The sequence below is a fragment of the Oryx dammah genome, unplaced genomic scaffold (genome assembly GCF_014754425.2).
Source record: "Oryx dammah isolate SB20612 unplaced genomic scaffold, SCBI_Odam_1.1 HiC_scaffold_8, whole genome shotgun sequence".
In the NCBI taxonomy this organism is placed as follows: Eukaryota; Metazoa; Chordata; class Mammalia; order Artiodactyla; family Bovidae; genus Oryx; species Oryx dammah.
This window is the reverse complement of record NW_024070192.1, coordinates 53,265,940-53,279,399: the sequence shown is the minus strand read 5'-3', so window position 1 is coordinate 53,279,399 and position 13,460 is coordinate 53,265,940. Positions and strand designations below refer to the sequence as shown.

At 40.2% G+C, this 13,460-nt stretch overlaps 1 protein-coding gene across 2 annotated transcripts; it reads right to left on the bottom strand.

The window, feature by feature from the left end:
* Window positions 1-6,474: 6,474 nt before the first annotated feature.
* Window positions 6,475-10,607, bottom strand: SRSF1 (serine and arginine rich splicing factor 1). Of its 2 annotated transcripts, XR_005721666.1 has the most exons (5): window positions 9,935-10,607; window positions 9,337-9,521; window positions 8,789-8,961; window positions 7,906-8,585; window positions 6,475-6,990 (listed from the first exon to the last, which is right to left on the bottom strand). XR_005721666.1 is itself a non-coding variant. In XM_040244248.1 (4 exons), exons 1-4 carry the CDS (start codon window positions 10,126-10,128, stop codon window positions 8,391-8,393), a joined length of 747 nt encoding a protein of 248 aa, XP_040100182.1. In that variant the 5' UTR covers window positions 10,129-10,607; the 3' UTR covers window positions 6,475-8,390. The 2 variants fall into 2 exon arrangements, 1 of the variants encoding a protein (XP_040100182.1); XM_040244248.1 differs by having other exon boundaries at window positions 6,475-8,585.
* Window positions 10,608-13,460: the final 2,853 nt, after the last annotated feature.

Here is a 13,460-nt window from a genome sequence, read left to right as displayed (position 1 = left end):
CTTTTAAGGAGAACTAAAGTTCTTTCTCTGTCAATCAACATTTATTAAACTGTGCCAACTGGACGTGGAAAACAAATCCAAATAGCATTTTGAAGAACTCCATCTAGTAAGTAAACATTTGGCTCACTAGGAAATGCCAACACAACAAAAATTCTACTGGGTAGAAAAAATTAACATACAAATTTCAACAGTAATAAAATTGTGAGACTAAATGCATCACAGGGGAGAGAGCTATATTATGGGTTTCGAAGCTTGGTTTTTATAACTTCAGAAATTAAATATAACTTGACAGTAATAAGGACTTGCAGCAGCAGGGTGACTACTACTAAGGGCAGAAAAGTTTGAAAACATATAAAATATACAGAAGTAAAAACAATGATGATCAGTAAAAAATATTTACCAGATCACCCAGAGCAGGGAAAATGTGATTGAAAATGGTGATAAATTGTAGACTACATTCCACTGTTTCATACTAGATGAGCAACAGTTTTAGGAAGATCAGGCTGGATGGCCAGGATGGAGGTGGCCAGTTAACTGGTTTTTCATTTCTTCAGTAATGATTTTGGGTGTACGGACAAAGATGTCAGCATGGCAAATGAAGCTGGGAGACAAATTCAAATCGCATTTTGAAGTACTCTTATCTGGGAAGTAAAACCTTATTCTTGTTAAGTGACAGACACAAATGCACCGTAGCTAAAAACTGGTTACATTAAGACACAGAACTTGATTTTCACCATGTTACACGTTTACTCTGTAGTATCAGAGAACAAAGGAATCACTTTTTTTGTAGTGAGCTTGTTAACCAACAAGCACACTTACTGTCATGTACACCTGTAGTGTACTGTTAACCAACAGCGTACATTTCGTCTAAGTTGGGCATGTGCGTGCTCGGTTGCTTCAGTCATGTCCAACCCTTCGTGACCCTATGGACTGCAGGCCGCCAGGCTCCTCAGTCCATGGGCTTCTCCAGGCTAGAGTACTGGAGTGGGTTGCCATGCCCTCCTCCAGAGGATCTGACTGACTTGGACTGAACTAGCATCTCCTGCACTACAGGTGGATTCTTTACTGCGGAGCCACCGGGGAAGCCTCTTAACGTTGTGGATGTCCCTTATTTTGTAATTCAAGAAACAAAATCCTCCAAAAACTGTTAGAAATATCAGGAGATAAAAAGATGGAAAATGTCTTAATGTTACTTAGCCTCCTCTGTATCAACTGAAGGACTGATTTCCAACTTGCAAACAGAAGAACCTGAGTCTATTTACTGGTTACTTACTCAAGATACTCAGAAAGGGAAGTAAAATAATTCAAATTTCTATACTTCTCTAAGCAACTGAATTGAGTAATCTTTCGAGTATCTATGCAGTGACATTGTGCTATTGAAGAAAGAGAAATAAAGGGGAAAACAGGTTATGACCTGTTAGAAAAGAGACAATAAACTCACTGGCTAAAGGTATACTGGCTCGAGTTTTAAGATATGGCAGAAAAGTGCTATGCAGAACAATGAGGAAGGATGAGTGGTGCTTTTTCAGTGACTACTATCAGGTGACGGGCTGTCTTGGTTCCTTAGAAAATAAACTCACGAATCCGGATGAGGCAGATAAATGGATAGAACGTGACATATGCCATACCAGATATAAAGTCTGTGCCAACACAGTATGGTAGGTACTAAGTTCTCAGGGAGATGACTTTTGATACTGGGACAAGGTTATCAACAGCTTTAGATTCAGCCCAAGACTCCAAGTCTCAGTTAAAGGCTGTAGGTTATGTTTTGTCAACTGATGTAGTAGTCCATTCATAAGGATTAAACCTTAATAAACGTAACCTGAAAGCTTATCTTAAACTTACAAAGGCTCCCCTAATACCCAGCACTTCAGGGTACAATTCTGCCATGTCATCTGGCACTTAAAACCACCTTCAAGTTTAGCCTTTTTCTTTTACAAAGGGAATTCCAGATTTTCAGTTGAGCAATTTAGGATTTAGTCTCTTCACAAGTTAAATTAAGATGTCAGAGCTAACATTTCTTGAATTAAGGGATAATTTAGTGCACTTTCAGTACTCAATCCAATTTGCAGCAAGGCTATCTCACTAGTGAGCAACTACCTTTGGTAGCCTAACTTGCTACATAAAATGTGAGCTTGGTAGGCAAGGTTCTCTCTGTGAAAATGCGATTCTCTTTTAGAATACCTGTATTTATCCCCTTTTGGTGTCTTACACTTCAAAGCAGTTTTTAACATTTGTGTCTGAAGACAAGTGCTCCCATATTGACTAAATGTATCACAAGTGGGCCTAAAAAACTTTTAGTGACAAAAAAGCTTGTGTCCTTTACATTTTTGGAATGTAAAGTTGAAGGGAGGTGGGAATGACAAATGCTGAGGTGTTAGTTCCTAACAGAGAAGTCTGTGCTGACATTTTGATCACAGGATACTCTGCCTGTTCTGTAGAATAGAAAAATTTAAGTAGCCAACCTGATGAACAGATAGGGTTGTAAGACACAGTAACAATCACTTAAAGTCTCAGTAATGTTAAGAAATAAGACTTATCACTGAAGAAAGTGTTTCACACCATATAAACAAAGGTTTCTCAAAGGATACTCATTTTGTATATCACATGACCAACTTCATGGCTGGAGGGGGGAGGAGGGGGAATGGGTAGCACTCCTGTACCTGATTCCTACACTTCTGGCCTTACTATTACATACTTGGAGATGTACAAGGCAGGCAGAAAAACAAGCAGCTTCACATCTTCAGCATTTTGTCCTAAGTCCCAGAAGCTAGACAGTTTTGTGATTTATTCAAGCTTGAAAGTTGCTCAGTCATGTCCAACTCTTTGCGAGCCGGGGATCTTACCGACCCAGGGATCGAACCTGGGTCTCCCACATTGCAGGCAGACGCTTTAACCTCTGAGCCACCAGGGAAGCCCTTATACAAGCTTGGTACTCATTAAGTGCTATTCAAAACCTAAAGGAAAAGGAAAAGGATTTTGACCAACAGATGGAGAGGCAAAGGTAGAGCTACAGGAAAAAAACTTAAGACCAAAAAAATTCTAACTTTGGAGCTGACAGAGGATTAAGTTTCCACCTTGCTGTTACCATTCTTTGCCCTAGGGTATTTCCTGGTTAATTTTGCATCATAGCACCCTCTAGCGGCTATGTGATTTTCTCCTAACATTACTCAAATACGGGGAGTGACAAGACCATGATAAACAAAATAACATCCCTCCACACAACTCATTAGACATCTGGCATACCTTTTAAATTGTTTGCTCAAAGTATATTCGGTGAAGATGAGTAAAGCATTCTATAGCTCTTAATTTCTACTACCTTTACACTGATAATTTTATCAGCAATTATAAAAAGATAAAACACTTTAACCTTTTTAAGAAATGAAGATGAAACACCCAGGATCTACTCAACTGTTTCTTCTGTTTTGCATACCTACATAAATGGCAATCGCCTTATGTTTTCTCTCTTGCCAGTGAGTGACCTATTTCAAAATGTTTGAGATTTTTTTCTGCCTAAGAAGCACCAAGAACTTCTGTATAAGAAAAAGATCTTTCTCTCCTTTCATCCCTACAAATCACATTAAAAGGTTTTCAGGTATAGCTTTCAAAGTCAGAAGCAGCACCCCCCAACCCAATCTCAATCTTAAGTGTAATCACATGGATAAGCTGTTTCAAGTATACTGTAAGTTCTTGGATCTACATTTTAAGCAAGTTTTTGCCAGGATTACTATTTATGCAACAATCAGGAGACAAAATGAACACCTTTCCTTATAATCTCCCTTTACTTCATGCCAATCCCACCCTTTCCTATAGGATCAGATTCTTATTAAAAATAATAGGTACCGGGAAAAATTTCCCCCAATAGAGTACTCCACTGCATGGAATGGCAGAGTATTTATTTCCTTCAGTGGAGAGGAACTACGAGTCCACTAGAACAACAGAATATGAAAAATGTGCCATGCCTTTTCTGGTGGCTGCTTCAGCCTAAAGAGATATGGAGCTAACAGCTTAATAAAGAAATCAGAGTAACCAGGTTTGTTTTCACTCACACGCCCAAACTACACAGAAGCCTTCACTCCGTGTAATTTATAACGGTTCTACAACCCTTTATCCAAACTCTCTGGGGCAGATGTATTTGAAATTCAGAGTGTTTTGCATTTTATCAAGGTTTCTTATATAGATCCTTTACCACATTAACACTCAGTACAACCTGTGACAACTGACATTAGTATTTCTTAGTCACAACAAGTACAAAACAAATGCATTGATTTTGGCCATATTTTACATTCAATTTGCTTAACAAAAGATTTTGGAGTTCTGGGATAAAAGACTGTAAACCTGTTTTCTCTCTTTGTAGTCTTCATACCCTGATAGAAATAGGTTAAACCAAAGAATGGTTATAACAGAACTTCAGTCTAATAGTTTCTTTCCTTTTAATACTATTTATGGTAAATACAGACATGTAACTTGTGATTTCATTACAACGTCATGTACAAAGTAAGCAAAAAAGCACACAAATAATTCACAGAAACTTGAAAAAAAAAAAGTCCCTTAACAAGCAAGATATATTTCAAAGACAAAACTGAGAAAGTTAAAATCTAGAATCATATTCAAGTTAAAGCACTACAGTGAGTAGATACATTAACATTCCAAACTATAAAACTTACGGGGGTAAAAAACATTTTAAATGAAGGAAATCTGTTCACATTCCAAACAGCATTTTTTTAAAAATTACTAAACTTAAATTTTAAAAATAAAATTCAGATCCCAAACAATTAGGAATCAGAAAATGGGTTTCTTACCTTTTGTTTCCAGGATGTAGGCTGAACAGCAAGGTGGGTTACTCAATCTGATGTTATGAGAAATAATTTAAACTTTTCCTTGATTAGAAAATAAATTATAAGCTCCCTACAACATCTAAGGGCACATAAATACAGAGAAAAGCGGAAAACCCAAGACTGCTTTTTTAATATACCTTTCTTCTAAGAGTTGCTAACACAGGAAGAGATTTAAGGTCCATGTCCTAAGACCGACAAACAGTCTGCAGTCTACTCCTCCTGAACTGGAAAACCTGGCCCCTTTCCTACACAGGCGAAATCTTCTCTAATCTTAAAAAGCCTACATACAGGCAAGTAGTATCTTCCATCTCACTTCAATCTGATTGGGACTACTAACACTCCTAAAGTAGAGCTCATCTTTCAACTTAGCTTAAATGCACTCAACTTTTGAGGGCAATTTTCATCTTGGTCCTGTTTCCAAAATAATGAATACTAATGAACTCAGGGCCTGCAAAAGTCTAGCTCTTTCCAAAATCATCTACTTTTAATGTCTTACAAAAAAACTTGAACTTTTTTGCCAACTCAGATGAAACCTAGTTTTACGTACTGTCTACTCTTGAGCACTATATTTTGAATTCCTACATTAAACCTAGTTACTCCCTTAATGGATCGATACAAAACGCTCTAAAAAATGGAATCCTAATCTTGACTTTACTATCCTTTCTCTTCCTCCTGACATTCCACAAGGTTCATTTAAATGTATTGGCTGGGTGACCTTATGCCAATCTTTAGGCTGTCTCCACTACCAAGATTTCTAGTGTCTCCTAAGTTTGAAATCACATCATCTGAATAGCAGTCTTAAATTCTGCTTCCAATTATAATTAACATTCCAGGGAAATCTTATGATTTAGCTATCTTTTAGATGCACAAAAAGTGGTCTGATGATTGTGACTAGCTATCAGGAAATCAGAAGAATAAAGATCAGGAATACTAAGTAAAAACCCCCTCCTTCCCCCAACTCTAAGTGAAAATTTAGCACCAAGGGGCTACCAAGTAAAGATACAAAACCTAGTAGATGACAAGATGTCATCACTGCTTTGGTATGTTTCAGATAGTAACTTTATGGTTAAGAAGAGTTCCAAGGCAAAATTCTAAAGAATGCCCAGCTTTTTATTAGCAATGATTCACTCAAACAGTTAAATCTTCCAGTGTGCTATTCAGATTTCAAACAGTAAATGTAATCTGTGATAAGAATTATAATCTGTGCTGAATTTTAATACTTACCAATTTTTGAGATGAATTATTTTCATTGAGAAACTCAAAGGCTAATAATACCAACATTCACTAGTCATTACCTGATTTTACACAAAACTCTATGCTAATTACCAAAAATAAGCAGTATCCATAAACTCAGTCATTTTTAACCAAAGCTTTGCAGCTTATCCTCCAGAAACTAAATCACCCCTCATTTACGACATTACATACACAACTATCTTATTCTCACTTTTTATCTTCCCCTGAAGACTTTTACAATTAACAGTAAGAGATAATACCATTTATTAGCAAATTCCTTTCAAAAACCTTTAATTTACTAACACAAACACAAGAAAATCAGAATCTTATCAATTTTAAGTATTAACTGAGACTAGTCACCCAGTAAAAAAAATCTTACAAGAGGAAAAAGGACAACCATGCATAGTTTTTTAAAAAATGTTTATTTTTTTCAAAGAAAAACGGCAACAGCCAATTGGAAACCTACTTATTCTTCAACTCCAATTTTGTTTTCTTTAAATTTAGAAGTGACTTACTGATTTACTATTTTAAACAAACCCCCCCTTTCCCCTTTAAATGTTTACCATCTACTCGTGCTGAATCCTTCCAAGGAGATTGCTCCAGCGTATATCTCCAGGTCCTCGCTTTGCTCCTTTTACCAAAAATGCAAAACACAATTCCATCGTGCATCTTAAGGGCTCCAATCGTCAAAAATAGGAAAAAAAAAAAATCTTTGGAATAGCCAATTAAGTTGAATAAAAAAAAAAATCCACACGAATGCGGTTTGGTTGGGGCAGGAATCCACTCCTATGTTCCTGGTAATCTGATCCCGCTCCATGAATCCTTGTAATTCATCCTCCCTATCCTATCCACATTATGATTTGAATCCAATGATCCAGCTCCAAGGATTGGGATCCAGTGAGCCCTCTCCAATCCAAACCTTTATAACCAGCAAAACCAAAAAAGAGGAGGCAAAATGTTAGATACTGTAATCAAAAAAGGTTTCTGGGGAATGATGAGTTATGTCTGTCATCAGTTTAACAGATGTACATCAATAACTATCAAATTCCCCAAAACAAGTTTCTGAATGGTGTTCTGATAAATTTTAGAAACTTAATTATCATAGAGACTAATTGGAAGAAGCATTTTATATTTACAGTTCAACTGATAATGCCAACACTTGTCACTGTACAGCGTATTACAGGTTTTGTGGTTGCAAAAAGTTAAGTAGTTGAAAAGTTTACTGGTACTGCTACCCCCCTAAGTCTAAACTAAATCTAACACTCCCATTTGTAATTTAATTTGTAAATTAAAAGTATTTTAAACATGAGTCAATTATGAATACTAGTTTAAAGGGGAAGGTGAGACTTAAAATTATTCCCAACTAGATTATCTACACCAATATGTTGGAATTCTATATTTTGCTTTCATTTTGTCTTTAAAAAATGAAGTAGCAACGCTATATCAGTCACACAGAGGACATGCAGATTTAGCAGTATTGATATTATACTCTATCTGGTTGGAATTAAAGACACCCTGTACCCACATGTACACCAACAGCAGGTCACACATTAACAGTTGTAACTAAGCATTATGACAAATTAGCCAGTTCTTCCCACATTAGTCCCTATTAAAATAAAAAAGGGAAGGGAGCAAAATAGTTACAAAATGGGCAATGTAATTTTGCCACAATTGCCAAGGTTTAAAGAGCAAAGCAATTGTAGCTAAAGGTAACTGCATAAGATGCTTACAAGTGTTTTATGGTAGATGTATACATAATCAATTTAAACCCTTGCCTTTAGTATAAGGTCAATACTGCCAATTTCATCTGTGACAATAGCACTTGGAGTCATACCATTGCCTCCATTATTGATCTGATCCTCCTCAATCCTCCTTTTGACAATCCTAAAATGATTGAAATGTGCTCCACAATCCTTAATCCAAAGCATTCTTAATCCATCTCTTCAGATATGTCTACAGAAAGACACATGAAAAGCAAGATAAACATAAGAACTTCCCCAGGTAAGATAACCACAAACACCCCCAACATCCCAGTTCACACAAACCAGAGCAGAATAGACATTTACACAATATCACAGTCTGAAGAGCATGGAGAGTTAACTAAATTTAAACAATCCTGGCTATGACATCACTTAAAATACAATTTATCGACATGAGGGGAATGTAGATGTTAGGAGCAAGGGGTATTACACAAGAATGCAATTCAACACTTTAGCCCATTCTGAACAAAACAGTTTGAATTAAAAAATGAAAAGATTGTACTGAATAAAGGAAAACTGTATACAACATGGGTTCTACAAAAAAGTGTCACCAATCATCTTATGTACGAGAGCGAGATCTGCTATGACGGGGAGAATAGCGTGGTGATCCTCTGCTTCTCCTTGGGGAATAACTTCGACTCCTGCTGTTGCTTCTGCTACGGCTTCTGCTACGACTACGGCTTCGAGATCGAGATCTTCCATAACTTGGACTTCTGGGCCCATCAACTTTAACTCGGATGTAGGCAGTTTCTCCCTATTGAATAGACAGAACTTTCGATTGAAAGATCTAAGCTTTCACCTGTCTTCAGGCATGCTGAATGAATACAACGTAATTTAAACCAGAGGCACTTTACTGGGTTTACTTGGACACCCTTGCCTGAATCTTACCTTCAAATTCCACAGTTAAGACCACTGTATCCAATTCTGGCCAATAAAAAGAATAAGTGTATAACCTACCTCATGAGATCTAAACTTAGTGTTATCCAGTTTTCGAACTGCATAGGTCATATCTTCTTTCCGTACAAACTCCACGACACCAGTGCCATCTCGGTAAACATCAGCATAACATACATCACCTGCTTCACGCATGTGATCCTTTAAATCCTGCCAGCTTCCACTTGGAGGCAGTCCTGAAAAAGATTTTTTTAAGATTTTTTTCCAACAATTATCCTAGTATTTCACATTAAAGTTAAAATTTACATTAGAACCAAGACTACTTTAAAATTAATGATTAGTTTCAACATCCTAGGTTAATGATTCAAAATTCTAGAATTAAAAGCCTCAAATTATTTGCAAAGTAATGATCTTCATATTCTAGGCATTGCAATCTAATTGGCTAAATCTCAAATACAGTAATTCCTGGTTACTAAATTCATCCATGCGACTGAAATAATTTAAGACCTACCATGAAAGCTAGTATTTGTCAAACTACTCATGCAAGGAAAACTTTAAAGTGTAGTATCTATCCAAAAGTGACATCGACCCGCGCGGAACAGTCAACTTACCAGAGACAACCACTCTGTTTTCAGAACGCCTGGATGGGGGGCCATAGCGGCCCCGGGGAGCCCCGCCACCTCCACCCCCGCCGCCGCCTCGGCCTGTACCACGGCCACTTCGAGGAAACTCCACCCGCAGACGATATCCATCGTAATCATAGCCGTCGCGACCGTACACCGCGTCTTCCGCATCCCTGCGTGATTACAGAAAGCCGAAGGGTAAGAAAAAGGACCGGGAGGGGTGGCTACCTCCGCCGGGGAGCTAGCAGCGGCCCGCACATGCGCACCCGGGGTGGAAGAGCCCACATGCGCCGCATAATAGGAACGGCCCCTCCCCCACCCAGAAGCACGCCAGGCTCCCGACCACTACAGCAGCCCTCGGCGCCTCAGTTTCCCGCTCCGAGCCCGCGAGCCGGCTCTGGAGACGCCCGGGGAACCCGGTCACCGGAGAAGCCTCACCGACTCGGCTCCTCACCTCACTCGTGCACGGCCGACTCGTCTTGCTCCCAACCTCAGAGCCCACGTCCCCATTCTCTCTAAGGCCTTGGAACACTCCCTAACTACTCCAACCTATATCCTCAAGGCCGCAAGTCCCTGGCCGCCTCACCGCGGGTCCTCGAACTCAACGAAGGCGAAGGGCGGTCCTCCGCGGCGATTCTTCAGGTCGATGTCGCGGATAGCACCGTATTTGTAGAACACGTCCTCAATGTCCTTGGTTCGGATGTCTGGAGGTAAGTTCCCTACGTAGATGCGGCAGTCGTTGTTCCCTGCCGGGCCACGAATCACACCACCTCCCGACATGGCGGCGACGAAAAGCGCGGACTCGAGAACAGGCCTTCCCACCAAGCCTAGCGAACGGCAGAGCGAGCCCGCCGCGACACCACGTCTCCCGCGGCCCCTCCAAAATGGCGCCTTTATCAGCTCGGCGCACGGATATGGGGGGAGGGAAGAAGAGAAGCGGGAGGAAGCAGCTATTCGATCTCACTGCGCACGCGCAAGAGCGTAACGGGTGTGCAGCGAAAGGGACGCTGGCGCACGCGCGACGTCACCCTCCGCGCGAAGGGAAAAAAGTTCCCGCGTTCCCGTTGTGCTGAGAGCTTTGCAAAGGAAGTGACCGGCCCTGTGGTAAAGATTTAGGGCAGAGCACTTGTAAAAGAGGGTTATTAATCTTGTCGAGTCCTAAAGAATAATCAATTTCCCCAGGAATAAGTCTCTTAAAGCAAAGGCGCTTTGGAAGGATTTAGTGAAACCTAGCCTATAGCTTTATCCCACAATGCTCTGCGGTGTTAACGGCCTTGGGCGGGAAAGACGCCCCCGGGGGCGGAGTCAATGGGGGAGGGACCGGGCGGTTGCTCCGGAAACGGGGGCGTCTTAGGAGACTGCGCCCAGTCCGGGAGTCGGCGTTGTCTGTGATTCTGTGCAGAGGCAAGCCATCACTGTGTTTCCGCCCAGTCTCCTGTGAACTTGTGCGCTGCCTAGACGAGTGTGTAATATAGGGGAACCGAGCTTAGATTCCTTAGATTCTACATCAAGTACCGTTCCAACTTCGGTTCAGCACCGAGCTTTGTATATATTTAATAACTACATTCAACACTGCTTGTGTTAGTGGCGGCGATTCCTGCTCTGACCAATCATTGGTGGTACCAACCGGGACCCAGATCTCTCTTTTTTCATCGCCTATTACTAGGCCCAACGCAGCGGAAAGGTGCATTGAAGGTTGCAGAATGAATTGTGCCTGTTACTTCTCCATCCTTTTTCAAAGAACGAGAAAAAAACACACGTGCCTGCCTGTGTGTATGCAGAATCCTGAAGTTCCTTCCTTGTTTTGAACTCATTAGCAGGCCTCTCAAGTAATATAAATGAGCCCAATGAACTTGTGAGAACTACTGTGGCCGCTGGAGACCACAGTTGCTGCTCAGGACTGATCTGCTAGTCAGGTCCAGGGAGATTAGAACTTCCTACATTTTTTCCTATAGCGATATCTATTTGAAACCTAGTTTTTTATATGAAATGCTGGGACTTTACATTATTAGTGATGAATTCAAATTAAAACAACAAACCTGCAGTCATAAATATGCTAAAACAGCTCTGCACCCTAAGGGTAAGGATGATTTTCTTCAGTTTATGTATTTATTTGTAACAGTCCCTCTCCTCAGGGATGTAAGGCAGTTTTATAAAGGTACTATAAAACATTATTAAAACTAGGTGGAGAAATCTAGGTGCCTTTAAAATTAAAAAAAAAGGTAACATGTTTTCAGTTCTATAAGTTGATTGAATATATTTTAGTAAAATTTTAAAAAAAGGTAACATGTTTTCAGTTCTATAAGTTGATTGAATATATTTTAGTAAATGTTTCTCAGTAATCCCAAAATAGAGATTTACTTTGCTCCTCAACAGATCCATGGAGGATCTTTGGTAGTGCTTAAAATCTCTGTGATAGTTGACAAAATTTTGTGTATGTGTATGTATACTTTTTTGTCCTTTAAATCATCCTTCATTGACATATTTTATCTATTGCCTTTTTATTTTTTAAATACTTACCTATTTTTAGTCGCTTGATGATTGGTTTATAATATTGGTTTGATTTCTGTCTTACATCAACATGACTTCAGTTCAGTTCAGTTCAGTCACTCAGATGGTGTCCGACTCTTTGCGAACCCATGAATCGCAGGACGCCAGGCCTCCCTGTCCATCACCAACTCCTGGAGTTCACTCAGACACGTCCATTGAGTCACTGATGCCATCCAGCCATCTCATCCTCTGTCGTCCCCTTCTGCCCGCAATCCCTCCCAGCATCAGAGTCTTTTCCAATGAGTCAACTCTTCCCATGAGGTGGCCAAAGTACTGGAGTTTCAGCTTTAGCATCATTCCCTCCAAAGAAATCCCAGGGCTGATCTTTAGAATGGATTGGTTGGATCTCCTTGCAGTCCAAGGGACTCTCAAGAGTCTTCTCCAACACCACAGTTCAAAAGCATCAATTCTTCGGCTCTCAACCTTCTTCAGAGTCCAACTCTCACATCCATACATGACCACAGGAAAAACCATAGCCTTGACTAGACGGACCTTAGTCGGCAAAGTAATGTCTCTGCTTTTGAATATGCTATCTAGGTTGGTCATAACTTTTCTTCCAAGGAGTAAGCGTCTTTTAATTTCATGGCTGCAATCACTATCTGCAGTGATTTTGGAGCCCCCCAAAATAAAGTCTGACACTGTTTCCACTGTTTCCCCATCTATTTCCCATGAAGTGATGGGACCGGATGCCATGATCTTCGTTTTCTGAATGTTGAGCTTTAAGCCAACTTTTTCACTCTCCTCTTTCACTTTCAAGAGGCTTTTTAGTTCCTCTTCCCTTTCTGCCATAAGGGTGGTGTCATCTGCATATTTGAGGTTATTGATATTTCTCCCGGCAATCTGGATTCCAGCTTGTGTTTCTTCCACCCCAGCGTTTCTCATGATGTACTCTGCATATAAGTTAAATAAGCAGAGTGACAATATATAGCCTTGACGTACTCCTTTTCCTGTTTGGAACCAGTCTGTTGTTCCATGCCCAGTTCTAACTTGCTTCCTGACCTGCATACAGATTTCTCAAGAGGCAGGGTAGGTGGTCTGGTATTCCCATCTCTTTCAGAATTTTCCACAGTTTATTGTGACCCACACAGTCAAAGGCTTTGGCCTAGGCAATAAAGCAGAAATAGATGTTTTTCTGGAACTCTCTTGCTTTTTCCATGATCCAGTGGATGTTGGCAATTTGATCTCTGGTTCCTCTGCCTTTTCTAAAACCAGCTTGAACATCAGGAAGTTCATGGTTCATGTATTGCTGAAGCCTGGCTTGGAGAATTTTGAGCATTACTTTACTAGCATGTGAGATGAGTACAATTGTGTGGTAGTGTGAGCATTCTTTGGCATTGCGTTTCTTAGGGATTGGAATGAAAACTGACCTTTTGCAGTCCTGTGGCCACTGCTGAGGTTTCCAAATTTGCTGGCATATTGAGTGCAGCACTTTCACAGCATCATTTTCTAGGATTTGAAATAGCTCAACTGGAATTCCGTCACCTCCACTAGCTTTGTTCGTAGTGATGCTTTCTAAGGCCCACTTGACTTCACATTCCAGGATATCTGGCTCTAGGTGAGTG